The 27,397-nt window shown below is 47.7% G+C and overlaps 11 protein-coding genes across 11 annotated transcripts; 5 read left to right on the forward strand and 6 right to left on the reverse strand.

Moving 5' to 3' along the window:
• Window positions 1-59: 59 nt before the first annotated feature.
• On the reverse strand, window positions 60-1,044 carry M431DRAFT_488848 (hypothetical protein; the record flags this gene model as incomplete). Its single annotated transcript, XM_024916612.1, has 3 exons — window positions 60-300; window positions 373-915; window positions 995-1,044. 3 exons carry the CDS (start codon window positions 1,042-1,044, stop codon window positions 60-62), a joined length of 834 nt encoding a protein of 277 aa, XP_024779760.1.
• A 607-nt stretch (window positions 1,045-1,651) lies between these two features.
• Window positions 1,652-3,605, forward strand: M431DRAFT_12123 (hypothetical protein). The gene is made up of 4 exons (XM_024912126.1): window positions 1,652-2,306; window positions 2,371-2,843; window positions 2,911-3,322; window positions 3,390-3,605. Exons 1-4 carry the CDS (start codon window positions 1,902-1,904, stop codon window positions 3,501-3,503), a joined length of 1,404 nt encoding a protein of 467 aa, XP_024779761.1. The 5' UTR covers window positions 1,652-1,901; the 3' UTR covers window positions 3,504-3,605.
• Window positions 3,606-3,919: 314 nt separating this feature from the next.
• M431DRAFT_12124 (hypothetical protein) lies at window positions 3,920-4,854 on the reverse strand (the record flags this gene model as incomplete). Its single annotated transcript, XM_024912127.1, has 3 exons — window positions 3,920-4,245; window positions 4,300-4,526; window positions 4,593-4,854. 3 exons carry the CDS (start codon window positions 4,852-4,854, stop codon window positions 3,955-3,957), a joined length of 780 nt encoding a protein of 259 aa, XP_024779762.1. The 3' UTR covers window positions 3,920-3,954.
• A 725-nt stretch (window positions 4,855-5,579) lies between these two features.
• Window positions 5,580-7,209, forward strand: M431DRAFT_72556 (hypothetical protein; the record flags this gene model as incomplete). The annotated part of the gene is made up of 4 exons (XM_024922041.1): window positions 5,580-6,018; window positions 6,090-6,349; window positions 6,411-6,463; window positions 6,528-7,209. The coding sequence occupies 4 exons, from the start codon at window positions 5,580-5,582 to the stop codon at window positions 7,207-7,209; spliced, it is 1,434 nt and encodes a 477-aa protein (XP_024779763.1).
• Window positions 7,210-7,740: 531 nt separating this feature from the next.
• M431DRAFT_476621 (hypothetical protein) lies at window positions 7,741-9,450 on the reverse strand (the record flags this gene model as incomplete). The annotated part of the gene is made up of 4 exons (XM_024915479.1): window positions 7,741-7,890; window positions 7,950-8,847; window positions 8,920-9,310; window positions 9,387-9,450. 4 exons carry the CDS (start codon window positions 9,448-9,450, stop codon window positions 7,741-7,743), a joined length of 1,503 nt encoding a protein of 500 aa, XP_024779764.1.
• A 1,265-nt stretch (window positions 9,451-10,715) lies between these two features.
• On the forward strand, window positions 10,716-12,060 carry M431DRAFT_488853 (hypothetical protein; the record flags this gene model as incomplete). Its single annotated transcript, XM_024916613.1, has 4 exons — window positions 10,716-10,886; window positions 10,948-11,064; window positions 11,127-11,595; window positions 11,657-12,060. The coding sequence occupies 4 exons, from the start codon at window positions 10,716-10,718 to the stop codon at window positions 12,058-12,060; spliced, it is 1,161 nt and encodes a 386-aa protein (XP_024779765.1).
• Window positions 12,061-12,133: 73 nt separating this feature from the next.
• On the reverse strand, window positions 12,134-14,253 carry M431DRAFT_103260 (hypothetical protein; the record flags this gene model as incomplete). The annotated part of the gene is made up of 7 exons (XM_024911512.1): window positions 12,134-12,481; window positions 12,538-12,614; window positions 12,678-12,873; window positions 12,929-13,468; window positions 13,527-13,726; window positions 13,791-13,884; window positions 13,954-14,253. The coding sequence occupies 7 exons, from the start codon at window positions 14,251-14,253 to the stop codon at window positions 12,218-12,220; spliced, it is 1,671 nt and encodes a 556-aa protein (XP_024779766.1). The 3' UTR covers window positions 12,134-12,217.
• Window positions 14,254-15,392: 1,139 nt separating this feature from the next.
• On the reverse strand, window positions 15,393-15,848 carry M431DRAFT_195 (hypothetical protein; the record flags this gene model as incomplete). The annotated part of the gene is made up of 1 exon (XM_024913250.1): window positions 15,393-15,848. One exon carries the CDS (start codon window positions 15,846-15,848, stop codon window positions 15,393-15,395), a length of 456 nt encoding a protein of 151 aa, XP_024779767.1.
• A 3,354-nt stretch (window positions 15,849-19,202) lies between these two features.
• Window positions 19,203-20,432, forward strand: M431DRAFT_71006 (hypothetical protein; the record flags this gene model as incomplete). Its single annotated transcript, XM_024921845.1, has 3 exons — window positions 19,203-19,446; window positions 19,502-19,694; window positions 19,757-20,432. 3 exons carry the CDS (start codon window positions 19,203-19,205, stop codon window positions 20,430-20,432), a joined length of 1,113 nt encoding a protein of 370 aa, XP_024779768.1.
• Window positions 20,433-20,473: 41 nt separating this feature from the next.
• M431DRAFT_476626 (hypothetical protein) lies at window positions 20,474-22,000 on the reverse strand (the record flags this gene model as incomplete). The annotated part of the gene is made up of 1 exon (XM_024915480.1): window positions 20,474-22,000. One exon carries the CDS (start codon window positions 21,998-22,000, stop codon window positions 20,474-20,476), a length of 1,527 nt encoding a protein of 508 aa, XP_024779769.1.
• A 2,259-nt stretch (window positions 22,001-24,259) lies between these two features.
• M431DRAFT_488858 (hypothetical protein) lies at window positions 24,260-27,260 on the forward strand (the record flags this gene model as incomplete). Its single annotated transcript, XM_024916614.1, has 5 exons — window positions 24,260-24,281; window positions 24,985-25,375; window positions 25,436-25,463; window positions 25,525-25,995; window positions 26,061-27,260. The coding sequence occupies 5 exons, from the start codon at window positions 24,260-24,262 to the stop codon at window positions 27,258-27,260; spliced, it is 2,112 nt and encodes a 703-aa protein (XP_024779770.1).
• Window positions 27,261-27,397: the final 137 nt, after the last annotated feature.

Consider the following 27,397-nt stretch of genomic DNA (forward strand, 5'->3'; position numbering starts at 1 on the left):
GAGCTTAGTCTACTACTACACTGACTATACAAATTTCCAACAACATGAAGCATTTCGTTTTATTTTCCCTGGTTTTGAGGTGCTGCGGTCGCTGGGCCCTCGGGCGTCACGTACGCCTTTGTTAAGCCACCGTCTACGACAAAGTCATGGGCATTGACGAAGCTGCTCTCATCGCTTGCTAGGAAGACGGCGGCCTGTGCCTGTTCAATGGCCTCGCCGAAACGACCAGTGGGGAAGTGGACTTCGCGACGGAAGCGCTTGGGCTTGTCGTCTCCGAGGAACTCTTGGAGCATGGGAGTGCTGGCAATTGAACGTTAGATTCAATCGCAACATGGTGTGGTATAATAAGATATAGTGTGAGCATCAACTTACTTCAAGGGGGCAGGACAAAGAGAATTGAAGCGAAATCCTTCTCGCGCGTGAACAATAGCCATCTCACGCGTATAAGCCAAGACGGCGCCCTTGCTTGCCGTATACGCAACTTGAGGCGTGGCTGAACCGACAATGGCGACCATGGAAGCTGTGTTAATGATGCTTCCCTTGGTCTTGCCGTGTTTCCTGAGCGAACGAACAGCATGCTTGGAGCCGTACCACACGCCCTTGACGTTGATGTTCATGGTCAAGTCCCAGATGTCGTCAGGACACTCTTCTGAATCGCCATCCTTGGGGTGCATGATGCCGGCGTTGTTGAACATGACATCAACGCCGCCCCATCCATCGACGACGGCAACAGCAGCCTCGACTTGGTCCTCCTTGGAGACGTCGACGACTTTTGTGTCGACTTTGCCCTGGATGGTCGTGACGACGCTCTTGACCTTGGCCAGGGCCTTTTCAAGGGCTGCGGCGTTGACGTCTGTCATGAGGACGGAGGCGCCCTCCTGCAGGAACAGAATGGTGGACTCGAGGCCGACGCCGCTGCAGAATGGCGGTTAGTTGAGCGTTTGTTTACGACATGGAATGCCCAGATATCAATGGAAGCTTGAGGCTGACATACCCAGCTGCGCCTGTAATGATGGCGTTCTTTCCAGAGAGTCGCCCAACCATGGTGAGATTTGACGTTGATGTATTGGACGTAAGATGTGAGCTGAGGCAAGAATCAAGTTGTGTATATGTTTGTACGAATGGACGAGAGTTTGGAAACGATGTGGTGATGGAGGAGAGCACACTGGATGACAACGAAGATACTCTTCAAGCCTGCGATTTGAATTGATCTTTTTGTATTTCTCTCTTCACGACACATAAATAGGTAGCTGTAGTTACATCCTCCCCCCACACATTCAATCCTCAGACAACGTGAGCTATCTCATCTATAGACACAGTGATCCCCGCATGCATGTGGTGTTGAGCTGCATAGGCCCGTAATTGATAATAGCCGCCTAGCGATAACGGACCGCAGTGCCGTATGACCACTGCGCGGTTAGCGTTTTAGGGGACAAACGCGCTACAGTTAGTGGTTTGGTGGTTGCTGGTGGTTGGTCCGTTTTCGCTATCACAGCACCTCAACTTCTCCTCCACACCACCATGAGTCCACACGCACATCTTGTGATTGCTGCTTGATTGCTTGGACAGTTTATCGAATATGGAATTTATCCGTGTCAACGGTGCCATCATCTCATCGTCGTCTACCGCGATCCGCCCACGCCGGTGTCCTGCCAATCACAACGCATTGCGCCCTCCATGTTCGCGGGATATCCTCCATGGATAGCTCAACGACCACACGAGGAAGATGCCGAACTATGATCGATCTACGTATTGAGTTGGACCCTAAATTGCTAAGACGTGGGGGGTGGAAAAGTATAACATCAATTTCTATCTCAGATATGAGGTCGTCAAGGGATTGAAGCATCGACGAACCTCCACTGTGCCATCAGTATCTCCGTTCACTTCACCATCTCAACACCATGTCTTCTACCATCAAGACCATCTCCCCTACGACCAACAAGGTCATCTGCGAACGCCCAGAAACCACACTCGATGAAGCTCGCGACATCGCCCGCCGCTCCAAGGCGGCTTTCCAGTCCTATCGCAAGTTGCCTCTCGCCGAGCGTCGCGCCATCGTGACCACGGCCTTGGCAATTATCCAGGAGCGCAAGATGGAGCTCGGGCGCGAACTTTCAGAGCAGATTGGACGGCCTGTTGCCTTCAGCCACAAGGAGATTGAGACAATGCAGAAGAGGGCTGATTATCTGCTTGAGATTGCGGAGGAGTCTCTGGCCAGCTTGCCTGGGAGGATAAAAGAAGCTGGGTTCAAGAGGGAGATTAAGAAGATTCCCGTTGGACCGACACTGATCGTCTTTGCATGGAACGTAAGTGCATACAATGCCAAAGGTGTGATATTGGATGAGTGTCGTCGCTCACAGGCATAACTAGTTCCCCTACCTCATCATTGTCAACGCTCTCGTTCCCGCCCTCCTCGCCGGAAACTCCGTCATCCTCAAGCCCTCTCCGCAGGTGCCTCTCGTAGGCGAACGAATCGCCGAAATCTTCGCCACCGCCGGCCTGCCCAAACATGTCCTCCAGGTCATCCAGTCAGGTAACCCCGCCACACTCAAGGAGATTGTCAAGCTGCCGGAGCTGGGTCTAGTGAGCTTCACTGGCTCGACGGCGGGAGGTCTTGCCATTCGCGAAGCTGTGGCGGATAGCACTGTTCCTGTCAACTTGGAGCTTGGTGGCAATGATCCGGCGTATGTGCGACCAGATGCGGATCTGGCATATGTTGCTGAGCAGTTGGTGGATGGTGCTGTGTTTAATTCTGGCCAGAGTTGCTGCGCCGTGGAGCGGATCTATGTTCATGTGGATGTGCATGATCAGTTTGTCAAGACGCTTCAGGACGAGCTCAAGAAGTAAGTTGTTGTCACGTATGATTATGATTCACATACTGAATCCTTGCTAATCGTCATGTCAATTCAGGTACACTCTTGGCGATCCCTTCGATACCAAAACAATGGTCGGTCCTGTCATCTCTCGCGCCGCTGAAAAGACCATCAACGCACAAATCTCCGATGCCCTTGCCAAAGGCGCCGTCAACGCGACCCCCGAGAACAAGTCGTTTACCAGCGCTTCTAAGGATGGTAACTTTGTTGCACCCATCCTGCTCACCAATGTGACACACGACATGGATGTGATGCGCGAGGAAACATTCGGACCAGTTATTCCCGTCGCCAAGGTCAGAGATGATGATGAGGCGGTGCGATCGATGAATGATGCCGAGTACGGCTTGACTGCGAGCGTGTGGACAAAGGACATTGCCCGCGGCGAAGAGTTGATTGAGCTGCTTGAGGCCGGTACCGTGTTTGTGAATCGCTGTGACTATCCAAACCCTGTAAGTTGGACACTCTCTGCTCTATGATCTACAATCAATGATTTATGTGCTAATGGTCTTATTACAGGACCTTGCATGGACAGGTTGGAAAAAGTCTGGCTTGGGCTGCACCTTGGGGCCACGCGGGTATGATGCTTTCGTTAAGCTGAAGAGCTACCACATCAAGGAAAAGCAAGGATAAAGTTCTGTGATTTCAATGTATGGACGTCATCGATGAGAAGTGATTACGGGATAATTATATGTTTATATACAGGAAATGTTGATTTGTTGCCTATAATGGCCTTGGGAATGAACTTGCTTACAAGTGCTCGAGTTGCTTTCTTTCTTTCTTTCTTTCTTTTTTAGTAAAAAACGAAAACTGAGTCATCAAATACCTTTTCATATTCTACAACTTTTATTCCAGCAATCATCCGATTTTTATGGCCTATAAGACTGGTCACATAATGTACCTAGGTACGTATCGGTACTTGAACTTGACGTGCCGTTTCCCACATTTATAGAGGGAAATCTAACACACTCAATGCCTTTTGCTAATCATCAAGATCTCTCTGATTATTCTAGAATATCAATAGAAACATATTGTTTTGCCATTAAAACCTTGCATGGATTTACTAATACAACTCTGCAGCCCATCAACCCTCCATTAAAAACTTCCAAACCGCCTCTCCAACCATGGCTCCATCATGATGACCATCAGCCCTTGACATGGCACTCTCAAACATCTCTTGATCAAACACGTTTTGGCTCCTCCTTAGTGTAAGAATCTCCGACATAATTACCCCATTAAACTCTGGGTGTGCTTGTAGAGAGAATATTCGCCTTGGTGCGTATAAGCCTTGAATACCGCAGACTGGACTCGTTCCGAGGTTCTGAACTCCGTCTGGGAGTTGGAGGACTGCGTCTCGATGCATTTGATGAAGGTCCTGTTCCCATGTTAACGGCTGTTATGTGAGGCGAGAAATCATCCCTTGGCTTACTATTGATGCGGAATTGAAGAGCTCGCGGCCCTTTGGTGCGAGATCGATGTGATCAACAGACACCTCCCACCCCTTGGGGTTACGTTGTACGACACCTCCTAGAGCTCGGGAAATGATCTGATGGCCAAAGCATATTCCAATAATTGGAAGCTTGCTCGTCTGGTGTGCAGTGCGGATATACTCAACTAGCCGTAGAATCCAGGGGTCATCTTCGAATGAGTTGTGTTCTTTGAGTTGTTTGTCAGTCAACAACTAAAATCAACATCTCGGCTATATTCTATACAAAGACTTACTACTTCCAGTGAGAAGAAGACAGTCAACTTGATCGAAAGCTGGCAGATCCCCCAAATCCACCATGTTACTCTTAATCAGTCGAAGATCCACATCCTGAGGCGTAGTGGTATGATTCAGATACTTAGCCAGTCCATTTCTTAAGAACCGTTCAAAGATGTCTCCATACGAGCCAAACTGCTTCACAACTGGCTCGATGGGCGTGTCACATTCGAGAATTGCCACGGTGTAGACTCGCGGAATGGCTTGAGGCCTGGAACCCATAGTGTAAAGATGCTAATATTGATAGCTGATCCGATGACCATAAGCCCGCATCATCTGAGGGGATATAGATATGACACGGCAATTTAAGCCGGTCGCATTACAGCGCTTTCTGTTCTATATTGGAGTATCAACGTATGTCCTATTAGTAGAGCTCCGCGGTTATACAGTTCATATCGCCCTGCGAACTAGTTGGCTTGCCACAATCAACCTTGATCCCAATCTACCTAGGCTGCTAGGCAAAGCGAACCGCCATCAGCATGTGGGCGTTCGCATGGTGCCATCTCCACCCACACCGCGGAAACGACGATGATTGGCCTTTTTACTCCGCGCTCGCATCCTCATCGCAGCCGCTATCGATGGAATTGTTCCATGAGCTTGAGCTTGTTCATGCTCCAAGTGAAATCCGTGGGGTTGCATAACGCGGCTACGCTACATGTACATAGTCTTCTCACGGGCTGGAGCGTGGGATCATCCGCGGTCGAGAAGTGGAGGAATAGTATTGCCGTAGTGTCACAGCGTTTCTCTTCTAGGAAACACACTTACACACTGTAACACAGCGCAACAGCTCGAAGAAGGCAAATTATCGTTTTATCAAGAATAGATAAGAACTCGTGGAGTTTTCATCAACCTCTATATGCCCTCCAATCTTGTACAAGCAACAGGCCATGAGTATCAACGACACAATGTCTCCACAAGAATCCCTCAAGAATCACAACCAGGCCTCCATGGACGGCCTTGTCAACGGCGTCGAGGACGAGGATGCCACAATTAGTCAGTTCAAGAGGCTCTTGGCCAGCGATACCAAGGTCAAGGTCGCAGGCATCGATTGCGATGGCATTCTTCGAGGCAAGATTATGAACAAGAGCAAGTTCCTCTCCAGCCTCAAGGGAGGATTCGGCATGAGCTCTGCTATTTTTGGCTGGGACATGCATGACCTCTTGTATTCGGAAGAGAGCAACTTGACCAGCGCCAAGACGGGATATGCCGACTTCAACGCCGTTGCTGATCTGGAATCAATGCGAAGACTGGCCTTTGAGGATAATATTCCCTTCTTTCTGTTGCGCTTCTTTCTTGCAGAGCAGTCTGTCGTCGCAGATGGACGTGGCCTTGTTAGATCCTTGACGGACTCTATGGCTGCGTCTGGCTTCCAGGGTTTGGCTGGAGGTAAGCACACCAAGCAAACTGTATTTCTCGTAAACCAAGAAAAAAGAAAGATTGCTAATGTTTATTCATAGTTGAGCTCGAGTTTATGAACTTCCAGACTCCAAGCGAAGATGGATATAATGCTCCGCATGGACGACAGAACCTCGCTGCATATCTCTCCTCCAACACGCCACAGAGCCTGCGGCCCGTAACGGCGGGTAATTTTGGCTACAGCGTGTCACGTCCTATTCTGGCCAAGAGATACTTCCATGACATCTTTGATCAGAGTCTGCAGGCGAATTGCCCTGTTGAGGGATGGCACACGGAGAGTGGGCCCTGTGTATATGAAGCTGTAAGCAGCGAGAGATGGATTAGTTGTTACAACGCATCATCATGCTAACGTATCCGGTCAGGCATTAGCTGTTTCACCAGTCGCCCAAATGGCTGACAACGTATCAATCTTCAAGTATGTGTGACAACTATCCCGTGTCCAGGTTATGTTATCGACTCTCTAACCAAAGCTTCTTCAGACTCGTCTGTAAATCGTTGGGCGTCGAGCACGGCATAACACCATGCTTCATGGCCAAGCCACTTCACGGGCTTCCCGGAAATTCCGGTCACATCCACGTCTCCCTAACCGACCTCCAAGGCCATAACCTCTTCGCCCGCGACACACCCGATCCCAACCCCAAATGGTCCGATCTCACACACTTATCCGACATTGGCCTCCAATTCCTGGCCGGCATCATCACTGCCCTTCCAGACATTATGCCTCTCCTTGCACCCAACATCAACTCCTATAAACGCCTCGTCGAGAACTATTGGGCCCCCGTAAACGTTAGCTGGGGTTTCGAAGACCGTCTCTCATCCATCCGCCTCGTCGCCCCTCCAAGCTGCAAGCCTTCAGCAACACGCTTCGAAATCCGTGTCCCCGGCGCAGACATCCATCCTCACTACGCTCTATCTGCCATCTTCAATGCCGGCATGAGGGGCATCAAGCTGCAATTAGAGATTCCGATTCCTCCTGAGGCATCACGGCCGGAGGACCAGCCGGCGGAGCGCTTACCGAATAGTCTCGGCAGTGCGCTCGAGCGTTTCAGTGCGAAAGGCAGTGTTGCGAGGGAGATTATGGGTGATGAGTTTGTGGAATTTTTTGCTCTTTCACGACGACATGAGTTGAGGGTGTGGAGGGAAGCCGTCACTGACTGGTAAGTTGTCACTGGAACTGATACAAGATTTGCACGCGTGCTAATTGGATTTCTAGGGAATTTAACAGGTATATTGAGACTGCTTAGTTCTGCTGTACTATATCACTATATCATTATTAGTGTGGATGGTTCAAGATATTGTTTGAGCGTAATCATTTGTTGTTTTCATATTACTTTGAGGCCTATATGCTGGTCGTTGTGATGTATTCATATAGTTATTCTTGTATCATTTTATGCCTACTCAATCAATACTTCGACGCTGGAAATCGCATCATCCCTCGATAAATTCTGAAATACGCCCTAGATTGATCTCAAAGGCGCATATTTTATTAAATTTTACTGAAGGCACATTTGCTAGTTTATAGCTGTGGCTTGAGTTATTGCATCGGATGTCGCCTTTTAAGGCATTGCGTGAGTAGAGTCTTTCATTAAATCTACGTTCTTAAAGATGGTTTGATGTCTACTCGAACAAATTGGCAGGTATTTATTACAGACTAAATATACTAAGTGAAGCAAGAAACATAACATCCTATAACTAATGAACGCTGTTGGAGAGTGGACGGTAGTCGACTCTAGCCCTGATATACCACCACGCAGTCAAAATTATGAATGTGATGACATAGACGACTGATACGTAGTTCATGTTATCTCCCTTGACAGGCATCACTGGGGGCAATGCGTACATCTAGTGATAATTTTATTAGCAAATGGAGTCCATAATGTCACAAAGAGGAAATTGCTTACCATAAGCGTAAAGATAAGCCACAAAAGAAGAATATAGTTGCAAACCATTCCCAGCTTTCCTAGCCAGAATGGTCCGTGGCGAATAGATGAACGTCCCTTAATCAGCAGGCAAATAACCGGGATACTGTAAGAGGCATAAAGAAGCACAACGCAGGCAGTGACCATACTGTTGAATGCGGTGTTGGAAGCAAGATACAGACAACCCAAAATGCTGACAATTATGCAGCTAATGACATGAGCCCAGATTGGCACGCGAAGCTTGGGATGAACGCGGCTCAGGTACTTTGAACCAGGTAGACCGTCATCACGGGCAAAAGACCAGCAGAGACGGGCTTGCCAAGTGTGTGAGGCAATCAGACATCCGCATCCAGTAAGCACGATCAAGGAGCAGAGCACAATGGCTCCGGCCTTGTTGCTCAGGGCTTGGTCGAAAAGCTCCAAGATGGGGACGCCGGTTGGTGTCGAGCTGACGGCGTCAAAGTCCTTGATACTAAACATCATGGCAATGCCAAAGAGCCAGGCAGTCACAAAGCCCACGATGACCGTGCCGATGATGGCAATTGGAATGGCCTTCTCGGGGTGGAGAACCTCCTCGGCCATGTGCGTGGCGGCATCGAGACCGTTGAACGCCCAGTTGCAGTTGATGAGGCCGACGATGTAGGCAATTCCGTTGTTCTTCCAGCCAGTGTTGTTGACGAACGTGGCAAAGACAAACTTGGCTGACTGATGGGTTTCGGCCTTGCATGGTACGGTCAAGATGATGACGAGGAATGAAATAATCGAGGTCCAAAGCGTGAAGAATGTAACAGTCGGGAGCGCAGTACTGGAGATGTTGAAGATGGCGCAAAATATGTTGACAACTTGATAGGCAACGAAGCTCATCCATGGTTTGATGACTCTATATCATATGTGTTAGTTTTGCGTTGACGATCAAGATAAAAAAGTCGTGACATCAAGGGAAACAACTTACAATGTAGGGTGTGCCATCTGGATGCAACCCATAATCAGATTTCCAACACCGAGTGCGATACTAGCGCAAGTGAAGAGAGAACCAGCCCAGGCGATCCATCCCGTCAAGTATGACACAAACCTCGCATATTTCTTGGAGGCCAGCTGGCTCGTCCAAAAGTACTGTCCACCAGCATCCGGCATTGCCGAGGCCAGCTCAGATAGCGACACGGCAATCGCAGCACATACCACAGTGACGATGATGATTCCATAGACAAGTTGCACCGGGCCACCAGAGTTGATGCCAGTTACCAGAGCAGTGGAGATGCCGAACCAAGAGTTGGCCAGCGAGAAACTGATGCCAAGGACGGAGAAGACGGAGAAGTTCTTTCTCAGCTCTTGGGCATCGTGACCTGGAAGTGAGTGTCCATCATTAGCAACCACGCTCGCGATGCAGCAGATAGGTGTGTTCCATGCGGGTTGACTCACCATTGAACGACTCGCTGTGGCCGAGCTTTGTATCCTCATCTACCTGGTATTCATCTTTGGACATTTTGTCTGACATGATACAGAATATTGTACGAAGGGTGAGTTATCAAGACGGGAGGAGTAATCGAAGAGGTTATGCCTCCGACGTTCTGTGTGACACACAGTCAACGCGTGGCCATCACCGTCTTTTTAAAGGCGATAAAGTTGGCAGATGTATCGTCTAGCTTCAACGGCCGACTGTTCACTATCTGCATATGTTGCCTCCTTGGTGCGCCAGGGTGCTGGAACCGCCTACATGGTATCAAACTCCCCCCTCCTTCATGGCATCAATCTCATCTCAGGTGATAAGCCAGCGATAATTCACCCTGCAAAGGACGCTAGAAAGCTATCGTTCGCACGCCACAGATGATATGAACATGCTGGTTTAGAAGCTCCGCCTTGCCCATGGGGTAAATCGATATCGCGTGGTTGGGTGGGGGATGCCAAAGAAGCTTCGATCTGGAGAGCGCGCAAGTTGGAGTCATTGGCTGGACGTGCGGACGTCAGCCAGGGCTGGCCAATGTGCGTCGTGTGCGCGGTCGAGATGGGGCGAACGATATAGACTAGATAGCGGCCAGCCTCGACCAGCCACGCCGGAACATCGGGTTATGCTCGACTACATACGTACTAGAGCAGGCCATCTTCAGCAGGGAGATAGACAGTAGGGCGTAAGCTTACCTTGGTTGTGTCACAAAAGCGGCAATCAGTGAACAGTTGATCTAGCGATCCAGCGCGGCTCCGTGGATACTGATGGACATGCAGTCAGTTGACCAGATTGTCGAGTTGGTAATGATATCAGTGATTGATTTGATAGAAGCGGATTGCCGCGACCAAGTTGCTTAGTGGCGGTGGCGATTGGAGTGTCGTATCAATGGCTCCATTCAATATTGATGATAGTCGAGGCATTGATGTTATGAGAGGGAAACTGATACGAGGCATATCGATGATTATTTTGCAACGCAGATTTTATCGTCAACTGATGGGCTGTAAAAAGGAAGTAGTTGAGGTTACGCATGTACTCCAATTCATGGGGGATGTTGCTTTCACCCAAGGCCTGATCCAAAGCCTCCCTTAGTACAGTACAATAAATTATTACCGCCGAAAACGAATCTTGCCTAATTTTTCAACAATGAAAACTAATTCCAATTCTGCATCAATTGCGACACAAATACGGTTGCAGACCCATACGACTAAGGTTACGGTCAAACTCATTATACGCCCAACGCTTACACTCTCCTTCCACTGACTGGTGCCTCCGACATTGACTAGGATCAATACGCATCCATCAAAATGGACTATTCTCTAGAGCATCATCAATCATTTCTCAACAAATCTGTTTCTCAGTTACCCACGCCATCACTAATTGTGAGCCTACCAACTATAAAACGAAATGTGGACAGGCTACACCGTGATGTGGAAGAACTGGGGATTGGATTTCGACCACATGTTAAGACCTTAAAGGTACTTATCACGCCTTACGAGTTTTTATATCTTACCCAGATAATGGACACTGATTTATCAGACTATCGAAGTTACGAGGTTGATGCTCGCAAATGGGAAATATCACTCCATCGTCGCGTCAACTTTGGCAGAGATACGGGGAGCTTTGCCCTTGGTAAAGGAAGGGCTTCTAGATGAGGTAATTGAATTTTTAATAGCTTTGCATCATCACGTCCAAATTACTAAAAACCAACTTTCCAGTGCCTTTACGGCTTACCGGTCTATCCCGGGTGTCTTCCAGGCCTGGTCGAGCTACGCAAATCGATTCGCATTACCCTTATGGTCGACAACGAACAACACATCGACCTTCTCGAGAACCAAGATCAAGCACAACCATGGGATGTCTTTGTCAAGATTGATGTGGGGTCCCACCGTGCTGGTGTATTGGCTGCCAGCCCTTCGTTGAGGAAACTAGTCAACCGGGCCGAAGCTTCTCAACATGTTAATCTCATCGGCTTCTATTGCCATGCAGGCCATTCATATGCTGGTAGATCGCAAGAAGAAGCAGAAGAAACTTTGCACGCCGAAATCTCAGGGGTATTGGATGCGGCATCGCTGCTCCCTACCAGTCGTAAACTGACTGTATCTATCGGAGCCACGCCGACGGCACATGTCGTCAAGAGCCTCAAGGCAACCATACCGTCCAACATTCATTTAGAACTACATGCGGGTAAGTACTATCACTCAACGACGAAATTATCATCTTCTCTAATTAGCTGTCCCCCCTATAGGCAATTTCCCCACAAACGACCTACAGCAATTATCAACCAAAGTCATTTCCGAAAACGACCAAGCAGTCCGCATTGCGACGGAAGTCTGCAGCGTTTATCCAGAACGAAATGAAGCTGTTGTAAATGCAGGAGTGATCGCTTTATCCCGAGAAACAAGTGGCTTCCCTGGGTTTGGTCAGGTTGTGGGTCAGCCCGACTGGGCAGTTGTGAGGCAGTCTCAGGAACATGGAATATTAGGGACTGAGAACTCTTCTTGCAATGCAGCCGATACATTTAAGGTTGGACAGAGAGTGTATTTGTACTGCAACCATACTTGCATTACTGCTGCCGCATTCCATGTCTTTTATGTCGTTGATGAGAATGACGTTGTGGTAGACACTTGGGTTCCTTGGAAAGGCTGGTAGTGCCCAGATACACGTATTTAGTTGGACCTAATTTCGAAATTGAATAGTATAGACATACTCTATAAGCAGTATTCATCAATAGTTACCCTTCACAATAGATGATCAACCTCTTTTATCTAGAATCTAAACAACCAGCCCTGCAATACACACACAAATGCTAATGTGCAAACCTGAAATCCAGCCGTCCACTGCCCTGCAGCTTCGTGTTTGCAGTGTATTCCTTTCTTGCCTCTTCACTCATGGCATTCCAAACCTTTTCTTTTTGTTTGTTTCTGAAAATATAGTATAGTTTTGCTAGAAGGAAGAGGACAATGCCGAGAATGTTGATGATGACGAGGTTAGTGTTACCACGGTGATACAATGGCGCATCATCGGCGACATATATGTACGCCGAGATGACGCTACCGACCTGAACACACATCTGAGGGCGGTATAAGATTAGCAAGAGTAAAACAAACTAGAGAGATAATATCTTACGTTGTACATTGCTGCGGAGACCGAGCGGGTGCCAACGTTGTTGGAGTTTTTGGACGTCCAGCCAACCAAGATTGCATCTGTAAAAGATTGGTTAGCATAAAGAAACTTCAAAAAAGTAGAGCTTCATATTTGGAACGTACGGCAATAAGGGTAAGATGTCAAGACAGTGACCAGAGCATAAGTCCCCCATTGATTGACCATGACACCAGGCCACCAACGCAAGGCAATGACGCACGGAAGTGTCCAAATAACTTGCAACATGGACACCAAGGTACGTTCATTGAGCCACTCAGATAGTCGTGTGATGAGAATAAGATTGATAATGTGAAAGATGTTCTAGAAAACCGTCAGTTTTCGGCAGCGAGCAATGCATACGGTGAAGGATGCTTACAGATGGAATGGTCAACAAGTTGGTAGTAAACGGGTCAAAGCCAATTTTTCTCAGAGTGAGTGTAATATACGTCCCCGGCGGACTAGGAGGTATAAATACAACCAAACCAAGTATATAGAGCGGCCAGAGATCAAAGTCTTTCAACGTCTCCCACAACCGCTTTGGCGTAATAGCTTTCCGGTTGTGCATATCGCCCTTGGAAGGATCATCTCTCAAGACTCTATTGACAACAATAGCGACTTCACGATCTGTGAACCATCCCTTTGGGCGGAACCATGTCTTTGTCTGCACAGCAGAGGCAGGCATCATGAAGAAAGAAGCAAGACCTACAACAAGGGTTATCAAGCCCTCGACGAGGAACAGCCACCGCCAGCCAGCCCAGCCGTTGGCACCGCGGAGATGCAATAGGGCGAATGCGAGTAGAGATGTCACGATTCCAGTGACAGAGAGGGAAGTCCAAAAGTAACTGAGACGGACAGGCAGCTCGCGAGATGTGTAAAAATACGATAGCCAAAGAACAATATCGGGAATGAATCCTCCCTACAGATCACAAGTTAGCTTGAGTATAGACGATGTGGGAGAGATGGGCTTGACAAACCTCCAACAGTCCAAGAAGACTGCGTGTACAGAGAAAGCTCGTGCGGCCGGTCAATGCGCATTGAGAAACGGCGACAACAGACCAGAGAACCATCTGTACGGGAATCCACCTATCGGGTCCAACCATTTTCGACACAAGCTGCGAAGGAAGTTCGGCGACCAGGAAGGAAATCCTGAATATGCTGTTGCCGTAGTTGTAATCTTTTCTCAAGTTAGTCAACCTCCTCTCCAGGTCCTTTCATGGGGTGGATGTCTTTGTATATACCATTTGTATCGAGCCCCAGATCATCCAACATATTATCCGAGACTGCCTGTGCAAGGTTTCCACGGTCGACCTGCAGGCCAAAGAACATGATACACTGTAAGCAAGGTGACATTGTTAGTTGGCAAACTTCTGGTGCTGTCTTTCATTGAGCGGACAAACTTACGGCCCATAGGCACACTCGCCAATCCAACTTTCTTATTAAACGACGCTCCTCTTCTTCGGTCCATGACAGTGACGGATCAAATACATGACGACATTCGTACTGTGACTTTTCATACACCTCTGTCCAGTGCTGAGCGATAGCTGGATCTCTGAATGGGTTCTTCTCATCGCTGTATCCATTTTCTTCTGATCCAGTGATCTCTCTTAGCCGCTCTGTGTCGCTGGATGAGGAGTCATGAATGCTCGAAGTCACCTCCTCCGTGAGGATGGAGATGTTGGTCGTTTTACCGTCGGCGGCCATTTTTTCATCGACTTCGCAAAGCGAGTGTCTTGATGAATAGACACGCCTCTTCCACCAGTTGAAATGCAGCCTCAATCTGCCCAAAGCTTGCCCTCGCCCTGGCAGCTATAAAGGTTGGTTATAACGCTTCGCTCTGACGGGATATACAACACCGAATAGAGAACCAGCAATTTATATGTTTTCTTGCACATCCTGGACATCCCGAATTTCGGACCATGATTGCGTGCTACAATGACGACGTCGATGATACCTTATCTTTGTTCATGTTTAAAGCTGCAGCAACAGTCTGCATCTCCCCGCAGTTTGCTGCGAGCGAAGACGCATTGCGCCATTGATTGAGGCAGATCCCGACGCCGTCACGCGGCAGTGGAAAACGTGGGGGGAAACGGTAACTTGAACGTCTAGGATAATCGCAGCACCCTCCTCACGAAACTTTAACTTGTACTTTGCTTTCAAAGGTAGTTGCTTATGATCATCTGTTACATCTGGTATAAATAGGTTGATCCTTCAGAGAGAAGCGTGACCCCAGACGATAGTTGTGGGGAATCCTGACACTTATAGAACAGGCGTTGAAACCGCCATTTCTCGTAATTTGAAGACTCATTCTTTCTGTAACATTTCGAGCGCGGAAATGCTCAAGAATATTGAACCAAATAATTTCGCAAAGGTGAGTTTCCCGCGGAGATGTAGACGTTTGCCCTTTCAAGCGACTTTAATTACTGTACTCTTGCCTTGGCGATCAACTCCGTTTTGATGTCGTGATATGGCGCCATACACACACCTTCGGACTGTCGCGACCGAGTACATATAAGGCTGATAACGGGCGCTATGAAGTATGCGATTGCACATTACAAATGCTACCCCAGTTTTGAATGCACGCTTAAGTAATGATTGCAGCAGTCCGTTATGAGAATGCTACAATAGGCAATAGATTCATTATGGTAAAGGTGTTGTATTAAGTCTTGGCGGAGAGCTATAGTTGCACCTATTCATTTTATTCTGAAGTCAGCCGTATAAGCTTATTGACATTGGTCTATCTTAACCAACTATCTAATAGTAGTTGCCTTATGTTCCCGCAACTGTATTTGTATTTTACAGCCAAGTTTAACAACCACAGTCCGCTCATGCGAACACGCCTTCTATGAGCAAATGTAAGAGTCGCAGTACCAAGTTTGTTGCCAGTCACAAGTCGCTGCGCCATAATCGCAAGACTTATCTCCAGATGTCGGATAGCATGTAGCAACTTGCGAGCCGTCTCCACCGCTGATATAGCCGATGTATGTATCGCCACTCTGATAAAAGTTCAAGTCCCCAACTCCACAGAGACCGCCCATACTGAAGAACGAAGTAGCCGATGGGCAGCCCAGAGCACCTCCAAAACCACCGCTGAGTAACGAGTTTGTGGCAACGCCACTGGGATTGTCGAGGTTGCCGCAGCCCAGCTTGTTCTCGGCAGAGATGATTGCATCGGGATAACATCCGTCACTGAAGTCGCCGCCTTCATCGCAGCATGGCCCGCACAGGAGTTGAAAGTCTGCCAACACTGTGGTGGAAAGACTGAGGAGGAGAGTAGAGGTAAACTGATTGACCTTCATGATGTATGAGTGTTGTGTGGCGTATAGTTTGCCGATTGTTGCTTAAGGTAAGATGGTGGTCAGGTTTCCAATGTTGATGAGTGGTGGTAAAAAAAGATGTTCATGGTGGCGAAAGCGTGCTTTTTATACTCATCGTCACTGTCAGAAGTATTGAGATTCTTCTATCATCAGGTGAGGTATTGGACGAGTGTTGCATGTCGTGAACTCGCAACTCACACACTAGAACGACACCAACTTCCCTGCAGATGATCAACATTAGACCCAAGTACACCGCTTATTCTTTCTCTATTAGCCTATATCTAACCATATTTTGGGAAGTTGCATTAACCTATTGCAGATCGATTACCAAAGTTGCCATGCAGCTGATCCTTATTTCATTAATATTTGAATTGTAATCATCTAGTGGCTTACTCTGGTGTTGAAAGTCGTATATCTGGGACTTCACCCTGTTAGAGAAGTAGACAAATCATTTGATTTTAAGTATGTTAAGTGACTAATAAAAAATGTTGATTCAACGGTTAATAATATCACAGACTAACGCTTTTACAACATCAAGTTGCCCTCTGATTCATTACCTACATAGATGTTGATTCGATTTTACGGAAGAATCTCCACCTCTCTGACTACTAACAGGGTCAAAAGGAGACTTATCCTTATTCGTTACGCCAACTCGACACCCAGATTAGGGTAATGGTGTTTAGAACAAGAAATGCAGACATACTAATATAAGCGAAGCGGCTAATCGGCACTTCCCGTAAGCCGTCGTCAGCTCAGCTCTGCGGAACATCGGTAAACATTTCCCAAAATGTCAATAACACGCAATAGAAAACCGCTATAGTATAAAGCCCTTTGTGGGATTCCACTTATTGGCCAGCAGTTTCTAAGAATTCAAGTAGGAGTCAGCCTCTATTGAATGGCTTTGCAGATATTCACATTCTCGCGATCTCGAGTATAGTGAGGCTAAACCACAAATTAATCACTGGTGGTGTGAAAGAATTAACTAGCTATGCAGCCAATAAGGAACAGTCAGAAAATGCTGTCGTTTCACCCTGGCAAGTATAGAGGGGACAGACTTGCCGCTTACTCCGAACGAGTTTACGTAGCCCAGATTCGTGTTACTCTTAGTCTGTCTTCATATGCCTCTGTGATAGGCCGCTGAGCATATTCCGTTTTGGGAATAAGGAGTTCTGTGATGGTAATTGTTGACCTCATCCTGGCAGCTTAGTTGGGAAGACATGGATTAACAGAAATCATTACACAATCAGTACCAATCAGTACCAATCTATACAGATATACGAGATGTACTATGAAGCCAATGTAAGATATATAACAATCGGGAAGCAAAGCAAGGTTCGGCGTTAGCGTAGCTGACAGTGGAGTATTCTTGAAAAGTCCGGTTGTTAACAAGATCTCCTCCATGCCAGATATTAGCCGATTTCTGACATATTATTCGCGGGGACAATTATTCCACGCCCTTCGGGTGTGTGCAGATCCGATGGATAAGTCCATTATCCGTCCGCCACCCCATCCGTGCGCTAGGATTGACATTGCTTCCCATGAACATGGTAAAGCATCTTGACTATTAAGAGAGTGCCATGAATAGGGTAATTCCCTCGGCGTTTGCCTTATAGAGAATTGGCGTATTTCTTGTACAATAACGTCCTTCCGTAAACTGCTTGACTAGATCCAAACGCCGATTGGTACAGACCGATTGTTGCATGCATGAGACTAATTAACCTGTAGGTGTTAATAAATCCTAACCTTGTCCGGACACAGAGCCTCGGATTTACGGTCGGAATTTAACGTCTGTGAGCTGCTCCTGCATCCAGTATATCAAGGCCTTTTTAATGGTCAAGCCCTTTTGAGTTTTGACTCCAAAGTCTCTTAAGATTCAGCATTAACGTACAGCATGTTGAGCTCTTTCTCTTCATTAATGCAATGCCGTGGTACGAAAGACAAAAATTGCAACATGTCTCAGAGTCTCAGAGTCGCCTTTCTAAGAGCTTGATGCAATAGGTATTAACAATTGAGACATCCAGGAGATAATCTGATGTATCATAAGTTAGTTTACTAGGCTGCGGTGATAGCTAATTCGACAAATGGTTACTGAAGGAATTACGGATCTTCCGAAAGGGAGTTACACGGGCTAAATAAGATGCTACCTGAGAACTGATTCGTCTATTTTTGAGATCGTAGGCCAGTGTAGATCATACCCACTGAGATGTCAAGCTGACATACCATCATGGCACATCCCAGATGGAGTGCTACGACTTACCCTGCACCATGACGGGTTGATCTCGGGTTCTAATGTAACTAAACGAATCCTAACGCTGCCTGATCCTTATGGCTTTACTCATACTTATATGTTATTGCAAAGCTTCGCTGTTATGTGAATATAGTTTGCTACATAAAAGTCCAGTTGGTCCTTTAGAATATCCTTCGCTTGCGGCTTGTGATGCCTTCATAAAGTTCCAGGAGCTTAGCGTCCGGCTCTTGTATCTTAGATACTCATTCTGGCAACGGGCATTTGCACATGTGCAATCGCAAGATAATAACGAGGGCGAATCTCGTTGATTTATAATAATTTGACCATACTGCGCCAACAATTGCATCCTCATAGATAACAAGTGATGATTCAATTAGCCTATACCGACTTAGTGCTCAGTAGTAGAGCAAATCTCACGCCCAGAAATTCCAGCTAGAACGTTTTCTTCACCGTGTCGTCTCTTTCTGGCGCTCCAAACAATTAGTCTGCGTCACTAAGCTAAAGACAGCACAGCCAAGCAAGCATTGCAGTGTCCACATTCTTGATGCTACCTGCAATCAACACAAGCTTTGCTAAGCTTTGTGGCGGCGTTCGCCCAGTACTCTGGGTTACACCCACGTGGGATCTTGTCGCGATCAATGGCGTGTCATCCCCACAATGGGCCTTTTTGCCGTGTCAGCCGGTCTCTTGTCCAATTCCAGTGAAGAAAGACAAACAACTGCTGCCGATTGGGCGCTGGTTTCACGTGGGATGCAACACCCCGCCGGTGACAATCGTGAATGGAGAAAAAGTCGCTTGAGCTGCAGGAACCTTTCAATGGCGCCGGAGTGCGGCAAGATTGTCGTTGATCGAGAAGATGGATCTCTTCAAGTATAAATAACGGTTCCAAGGATGCAACCGGAGGTGTTTTTGGAAGCGTTGGGAGTTCAACGTCACTCATCAATCGCCAACTTCTCACCGCAATCTTCACTATGTTCCGACTGGGTGCATTTGTGTCGGCAGCGCTCTTGAGCCACCGGGCTGCTGCTGCCGCCGTGTCTTCGTGCGCTTGGCCTCAATTGCGATTCACTCCCGAAGGCACCTTTCAGATGACAGTCTTCAATGACTTGCATTTCGGTGAGGCTGAGAACACAGACTGGGGCCCTCTGCAGGACGTTGACACGCTGCTGGTGATGGAGACGGTGCTGAAGAAGGAATCTCCCCAGCTTGTCGTGATTAACGGAGACTTCGTCACTGGCGAGAACACCTTCAAGAAGAACTCAACCGATTACGTTGACATGGTTGTCTCGCCTTTGGTTGCCCGCCACCTTCCTTGGGCATCCACATACGGCAGTACGTAATTGTGAGCGATGGCAGTATACGATCATGGTGGCTCATATTCTCATAGACCACGACTCGGCGTACAATCTTTCCTCCGAAAACATTTACGAGAGAGAGAAAAAGTACAAAAATAGTCTGACGAAGAAGATGGTTCAAGACAAAAACGCCGGTGTCTCCAACTACTACCTGGAAGTCATGTCTAACAACAAGCGTGATTCTACGCCCGCCATGATCCTCTGGTTCTTTGACAGCCGAGGCGGGTAAGTCTAGATTTTAGTTCTGCATTCAATTGTTTCATCACAGGCTCATTAAATACATACAGAAACTACTACCAGGAAGAAGAAGCTGACGGTTCGGATGTCGCCCGACCAAACTGGGTCGACCAAAGCGTCGTTGACTGGTTTGTATCCACCAGAGCTCAATTGACTAAACGGTACAAGAAGAATCTGCCTTCATACGCCTTTGTCCACATCCCTGTAGGCGCCATGTACGGCTTCCAACAGGAAAAAGGCGTTGATGGGAACAAAGAGCCTGGAATTAATGCCGACAATCCTCTCTCTCAGCAGGGAGTGCAATCCCCACTGTATAACGCTACAACAAGTTTCGAGTATACTGGCCAAGACAAGGCTTTCATGAAGGCCCTCTTGGACACTGAGAATCTGATGGGTGTTTTTAGCGGTCACGATCACGGCGACGACTGGTGCTTCAAGTGGAACAAGGACCTCAAATTTTTGGACTTGGCTGGTAACGGCCTTGTCTTCTGCTTCGGTCGTCACACCGGTTATGGAGGCTACGGCTCTTGGACTCGAGGATCGCGACAGGTTCTAGTTGACATCAAGGACCTTGGAAAGTCTACCAAGACCTGGACTCGACTCGAGGATGGCACTGCTGTTGGAGCCGTCACATTGAACTCGACATTCGGCAAGGATGTTTATCCCCCAGTTCAATTGACGTATACCAGCGAAGACAATGAGGGAGTTCCATCTACTACTGATTAGACCATTTATTTGCTTCTCTACTTATGACTCTAATGCTGCCATTAAACATCCAAAGCAGGATATCCTCTTGAAAAGAAATTGTCCGGATCGTATTTCCTCTTCACCGTTTTGAGTCTTTCCAGAGTCTCTTTGCCAAAGGTGACCTCCAAGTCAGTGTCAACAGGAGGAATTAAGTTCTGATAAGAAGCTCCAACATATGCATCGCCCGTAGCCTTGATCCCATCAATCAGACGAGCAGACAATTCAGCCACAAGCGATTCCCCTTCTTCTGTTCCCATCAATTCTGAGTGGCGAGAATTAAGAGGGAACAGCCTGTGACGATATCGCAGGGGGAAGCAGGCGCTCGGATCCGGTTTGATGGCATTTCCGTGTGCGCAGTGACAAGGGATTCCGGAGTATATCTTGGGGTTGGTCCACTGGCGGTTTAAGACCGAAGCGATGTTGCTGGTCAGGCCTTTTGCAATAACTCCACGGACCTGGTAAGATACTGGCTGCGCACTCGGTTCCGATGTAAGATGGGTAGCAAAGTCAGCTAGACGCTCATTTGTTAGCAATCGCCTGCGTTCATCGTATATCCTGCAAAACAATGATATGCCGCGAAACTCACATTCTGCAATGCGTTGAACCTCTGCACCTGGCAGTGATTTGATCTTTTCGAAATAGTCCCAGCCTTTTTGTATATCCTCGCCTTCTTTCGCGCACCAGGCAAAGAAGATGATCATCTCAGGACTATCCAATACGGGATTCCTAAAGTAAACTTCTCCTCCAAACTCGTCGGGGAGATTAGGCTCGATGTTGTTTGCCCATTCGTCCAATGCTGCCAGCCAATCTTTCTTAAGAATCTTTAAAGTGCCGATCAAAAGATTTGGTGGTGGATAGACTTTAATCGTGAGTTGTGTCACAACACCCCATATGCCGTTTCCAGCTCCTCGAAGCGCCCAGAACAGATCTGGGTGATTTTTATCATCAACGTCAACCACAGACCCGTCAGCAAGAACAGGACGAGCGCCGAGGATATTATCGACACCAAGGCCGTATGGCGAAGAATAAAGACCATAACCTCCTGCCATCGCCCATCCTGCGTAACCGAGCCTTGGATGCCATCCAATAGGTGTAAAGATACCCTGCTTTGACAGAGAAACGGCCAGATCAACTGCTATAGTGCCTCCACCAATAGTCGCAGATGTCTTGTCATCGGACACATTGATGGAGCATAGGCTGCGAAGATCCAATAAAATGCCTTTGTCAGTTCCCTTGTAGTTTCTTCCCGCCATTTCTAATCCTCCAGAGCGAATTCCCAGAGGTAATCCAGCTGCGCGGGCTGCTTTAACAGTGGCCTGGACATGGCTTTCATTTAGAGGACGAACTACCGCTAGTGGTTTAGTCGTCGTTGATGTCTTGAATGCAGGACTTATTGTCTCATAAACAGGGTCGGCCTTGGTGTATACAATGTCCGGGAATTCGTCGTAGAGCGGCAAAAGACCTGGGATTTCCGCTGCGATATCATTTCGTGTAAGCGATGCTGGAGGCACTTGAGTGCTTTGAAGTACGGCTTTCTGAAACTGCATGTTGAATAATGGAATGACGAGTAAAGAGAATTCCGAAGCACTCGGCGTTAAAGACTGGATGCGCATGACTCTTCTTATATGCATCCAGTATCCTACATTTCGTCAGCGCGTTCGAATGCAATTACAGTGGGTTGCTGTATTATACTCACCTAAGATTTAGTGGCTTGAGTCTTGTCAGCAACTAAGAGACAACAATTGGTTGCAAAGAACATAAGTTCGAAGAACTCTTGTTTCAAGTGAGAATTAAGCGCGAGTTTGTCTAAGATCAGAAAGTCAAATGAGAGACCTCGGAAGTCGTGTGACGCATCAGATAATGCCCACTTACAAGGCTCAAACTTGGTGGAAGAGGGCGGAGATAGGAGTAGAGCGGGATTCGTTTGGAAACGACAAGTCCGGCGGACAAACGCGGTCTGGTGACGGGGCGTCGAATACAAGGGAGGGGCTGTGAAAAATGAATAATGACGTTGGAAGAAAACTATAAGTATGCTATAGGCAATCAAGCTTGAAAACTCTAGAAGAGTTCAATATACCACTAAAGATTTAGGAATTTGTGTGTACAGATTGACGCTCGGAAGAAGCTACATCCTCGACAGGCTGCGCAGCTAAGCAAAAAAGAGTATATACAATCTAATTTACAGTTCGGAGATTTTTCTTCTATCTATTAAACGTTCTAATCAATAATACCAACTCCAGAATGCAATCTGTCCGACTCGGCACCTTATTTATGGACCTTGTTTAGTCTATCACCTGCTTGCTTTTTCTCTCAGTAACCCAACGAAATGCGTATACGCTCATCATGGTCGCGTTTTCATAATCATTGTCCGAGATATACAAGATGTTCATCAGAGCCACTTGTTTATGCCGCCTCAACCTGGGGTGAAGAGCTTCCGCTCTGTTCGCTCTTTGCGCGTTCTTTGAGACTGCGCCATTCGACAAACACACTACCAAAGATAGTGACGGCTGAGATGGCCGCCATCATGATGAAAACTTCCATAAGGGCATCGTTATAGTCTTGGAGCAGCAGTTTCAAGTCACTTGCTGGAACCAAGTTTTTAATCTCAGTAGCGCCAGCAGCCGCGATTTCTTTGGGATCGATATCATGAATATTTTTGGCTGTTCGGGAGGACAAGTTGGTGATGAAGAGTGTCTGCGCAACTGGTAAGAAGATTGACGAGCCGAGGAAGCGAGTGAACATGACAAATGCAGTTCCGCTTGAGATATCGCCTCTGTCTAAAACCGTCTGCACAACGTTCATTGCTTGCTGTGAACCGAACCCAAGGCCCAGTCCAAAGATGACCTGGTAGCCAATCCATTTGGAATGACCTGTACCCGGCTCAAGCATTGACAGAAGTCCTGCCCCAATAGCTGACAAGACTGAACTGGCGTAGAAAAACGGAGTGTAGAAACCGAAGCGAGAAATGGCGGCGCCAGACGACAAAGAGCCAACAACTACCGACAGAATGGTGGGTAACAGGGAAATACCAGAGTTGATGGCGCTGACATTCTTGATTGCTTGAAACCAGATGGGAAGATAGTACATGACAACCATCATGCTGGCGCCGTTGAAGAAACTAAAGAAGCAAGCTGCTGCAACACTGCGCTGCGTCACGATGCGAGGAGGAAGAGTTGCGGCTTCTCCTTTCCATGCCTGGACGCCAATGAATACAAGACAGAAGACGCCGCAAAGGACCAAGAGAACAATGATTCGAGCATCATCCCAGGGATATTGAGTGCCTCCCCATTGAAGCGCAAGAACCAAGCAGACGATTCCTGGGAAAAAGACCAGGTTGCCAATGGGGTCAAGTTGCTGAAATTTGCCAAACAGTGTTTCTGCTGGGGCGTCGAGTTTCTGGTTGGGCAGGTGTAAGATGAAGAGAGTGACGATGATGGACACGGCTCCGATCGGCAGGTTGATGTAGAAACACCATCTCCACGTAACCTTGTCTGTAAAAGTACCTCCAATCACGGGTCCGATGACAGATGCAACGGCGAAAACGGCTCCGAAAAGACCTTGGTATACCGGTCTCTGCTGTAGCGGAATTACGTTGAACATGATGACCATGAGCCCCGAAAACATGCCAGAAGACCCCAAGCCAGCGATTGCACGGCCAATAATAAAGGCAACAGAACTAGGAGCTGCACCGCAAACGGCAGAACCAACTTCAAAGAGAACAACGCCGCCGAGAAACACTGGTTTTGCAGGGTAGTATTTGTAGACCTTGCCCATGACCAGCTGGAAGCCGCACATGGTGAGTAGATATGCCGTGCCATACCAGCCAACGTCGTTTAGCGAATGGAACTCGTCCGTGATGCGAGGGATAGCGGTCGATAGGATGTTTTGGTCCTAGAGAAGCAAACAGCAAGTTAGCGATTGGATTGAATCTGGCAATAAGCGCTAAACAGCTGAGTGTGTGTGCTGAGAAGCTCCCATTCGATCGATCTTCCATACCAGGGTTACCAAGAAGATTGCCAAGTAAAGAGCCACCATGACAAGGATTCGCTTCTGATTGGAGGGATACTCCGGAGGGGCCTCCATCTTCACGGTGCTGGTCTCGGTGGTTGCCGTGGGAGGCTTTTCATCCGCATCCAACGATGATTTCGACATGATGGCTTCGAGAGAATCTTGCAATTCTTGCAAACAAATTCTTAAAGTCGAAAATCAATTTCCACAACTTGGAAGCCTGTGGAAACATACCATTGTTAAACCCATAAGGAGGATTTCATGCAATCTTATACCGTGTGGCGCTAGAACCGATCCGCCTCTCGGGGCTCAAAAATGCAAAATTTCACGCCCGAACCCCGAAGGAATCTACACGAACTCTCCTCCTGACAACATAAAACTAGGCAGAACCAGATGCCATTTCTCGCTCCTTAATTTTGAACTTTCGGAGTTGTGGACTTAGTTTTAACACCGAGAGAAAAAAAAACAGTCATAGTCATGGACATGCAGCAAGTTGTTATGGCCGACACCCCGAAGCGGCCAGAAACCGACTTGAAGGGATTCTCCTGTCTAAGTTGCCGTCAGCGAAAAGTCAAATGTGACAGGCGAACTCCGTGTCTGAACTGCGTTAAAGCGGAGAGGCAATGCAGCTTCGTTGCCCCGGTACGTGGCAAGAGGAAGCGGACGAAGCCTCCGCGAGAGACGCTCCATGCGCGGGTGAAACGATATGAGGAGATGCTCAAGGCATATGGCGCCAAGATTGAGCCTTGTGATGATGACTCTGATATGTCTGAAACCGAAACAGAGCCTCAAAGTATTACACCAGAGTCGAGTGGAAGCATGTCGGCGATGAGGATGCAGGGGTGTTGCATAATGCCTGAAGATATTAAACCAAAGTTTATCATCAAGGAGGGAGCATCGAGATACTTTGATAGGTATGGTCGGTCACCAGTGAATGCACATTCAACAAAGGCGGACTCTTACATGCTGTTTAGTGCCCTCTGGTCCAATTTGTCAGACGATGTAAGTGAAAATCTTTCTTTATATCCCAACAGGCTGTTTGCTGACTTTAATCCATCTATAGTTTCAGCATCCGGAATCTACCAATTTCAACGACGTGGGAGAGGCCGTTCCTGTCGAGCAAGACAACCACATCGATGAAGGCGGATTATTCTTCGAACAGGAGCACACTGACAAGATTGAAAACCTTTCAAAGCTGCACGCTACTCCGCAACTGCTCTCAAAATTAAAAGAGATTTACGCGGATCGGGTGGATCCTATGATGAAAATCCTGCATCTTCCCACGTTTTGGGTCTCCGTGACGAATGCGCTTCGACACCCTGACAACATACCAAAAAGTTTGGAGTCGCTCATCTTTGCGTTTTATCTGGTGACAATCAGCTCGTTGAAGGAAGATGAATGTCAGAATCTGTTTGGATTGTCGTTGACGACCATTATGTCTCGGTATCGCGTTGCAACTCGACAAGCCTTGATCAATGCCAGGTTTGTGTCTACATCGAATCTGATGACGCTGCAAGCATTTAGTATCTTTACGGTATGCTCTTGAGCCTCAAACACTTTTTATACGCGTATCGTGCAGCTGACCTTCTAAAACAACAGGTTTGTGTCAGGAACACGTATCGATGCGACACTCTCTACATCCTATCAGGCGTGGCCATCCGCCTTGCTCGCAAAATGGGCCTTCACCGAGACGGCACATTTCTCGGCCTCTCTCCCTTTGAAACAGAAATGCGAAGGCGCCTCTGGTGGCATCTTGCCCATGTCGACTGTCGCACAGCTGATGTGATGGGCACCAAGCCATCTCCAGAAATATCCAACGGCGATACACAAAAGCCCATCAACGTGGACGATGAAGAACTCCTCCCAGACATGAAGAAACTGCCAAGCGAGCGCAACGGTATCACTGGAATTTCTCTTTGCCTGCTCAAATGCGAGATTATGGAGACTTTGTGCAAGTTTGCAGACCCGTATCCGACTGATTTGCGCTGGGAGATGCTGTATAACCCCGATATTTCAGTCGCCAGAAAGGACAGCCTCATAGACGCCGTTGAGGATCACCTGGAAAAGAAGTACTTGCGGTACTGCGACCTTGCGAATTCGCTGCACACCTTTATTTCTGTTATGATCCGATCAGCAGTATGTAAGATGAGGCTTTTTGCTCATAATATTCGGCAATTCGCTCATCATTCCGCGAAAGCCACTCAGAAAGACCACGATGTAGCATTTTTCAACGCCATGAAACTGTTGGAATATGCGAATCTGATACAAGGAGGCCACATGGGTGTGGACAAGTACATGTGGCAAATCGGCACTAGTTACCTATGGAACACAATGCTCTACCTTCTCATCGAAGTTCGCTGCCGCAAAACGGGGCCCGACGTCGAAAGAGCGTGGCAGCTGATTGCAATCGTCTTTACGCGCTGCCCTCAGGTGTTGGAGGAATTCACCGGGTCCGTCTATGTGGCACTGGGCAAGTGGACGCTCGAGGTTTGGGATAGTTACATGGCAGCTTCGAAAGCCGAGGGCCTTCCAGAGCCAGTGACGCCCGACTATATCAACGAGATCAGGGAGTGGCAGAGGCTCAAGGCGGAATCTGAAGCCGTGGCGAAGAGTGACAAGGCGGAAGCGAGGCCCGTTACTCGGCATTCGGTTGGCATCGAGAAATTCTCGTATGCAGACTATCTTGATACCGGGTTTTCGGAATCGCAGTATTTTCCAAATTTATTCTCTTTTGAGACTGATCCGAATCAATGGTTGCAGTGGGAGCAAATGGTGGCGGAACAAGGGTTTCCGAACTGATATAAACATTTTTTTACTAGTCGTTTGGTCGGAAATGGCACTTGTATATTAATTCACCTCATACCAGACTCACCTATAGAATCTTTAAATGCTGAACTCTTCTCTGCATTGTAATATTGTCCGTACAGCGACGTGAA

Source organism: Trichoderma harzianum (genome assembly GCF_003025095.1).
Source record: "Trichoderma harzianum CBS 226.95 unplaced genomic scaffold M431scaffold_1, whole genome shotgun sequence".
Taxonomy (NCBI): domain Eukaryota; kingdom Fungi; phylum Ascomycota; class Sordariomycetes; order Hypocreales; family Hypocreaceae; genus Trichoderma; species Trichoderma harzianum.

What these genes read in the sequence shown, in the direction of transcription:
- M431DRAFT_12123 (XM_024912126.1), top strand. Translation starts at nt 1,902, where the DNA reads ATGTCTTCTACCATCAAGACCATCTCCCCTACGACCAACAAGGTCATC. An exon ending in CTTCAGGACGAGCTCAAGAA is followed by an intron (nt 2,844 to 2,910) that starts GTAAGTTGTTGT and finishes ATGTCAATTCAG; the next exon opens with GTACACTCTTGGCGATCCCT. An exon ending in GCTGTGACTATCCAAACCCT is followed by an intron (nt 3,323 to 3,389) that starts GTAAGTTGGACA and finishes GTCTTATTACAG; the next exon opens with GACCTTGCATGGACAGGTTG.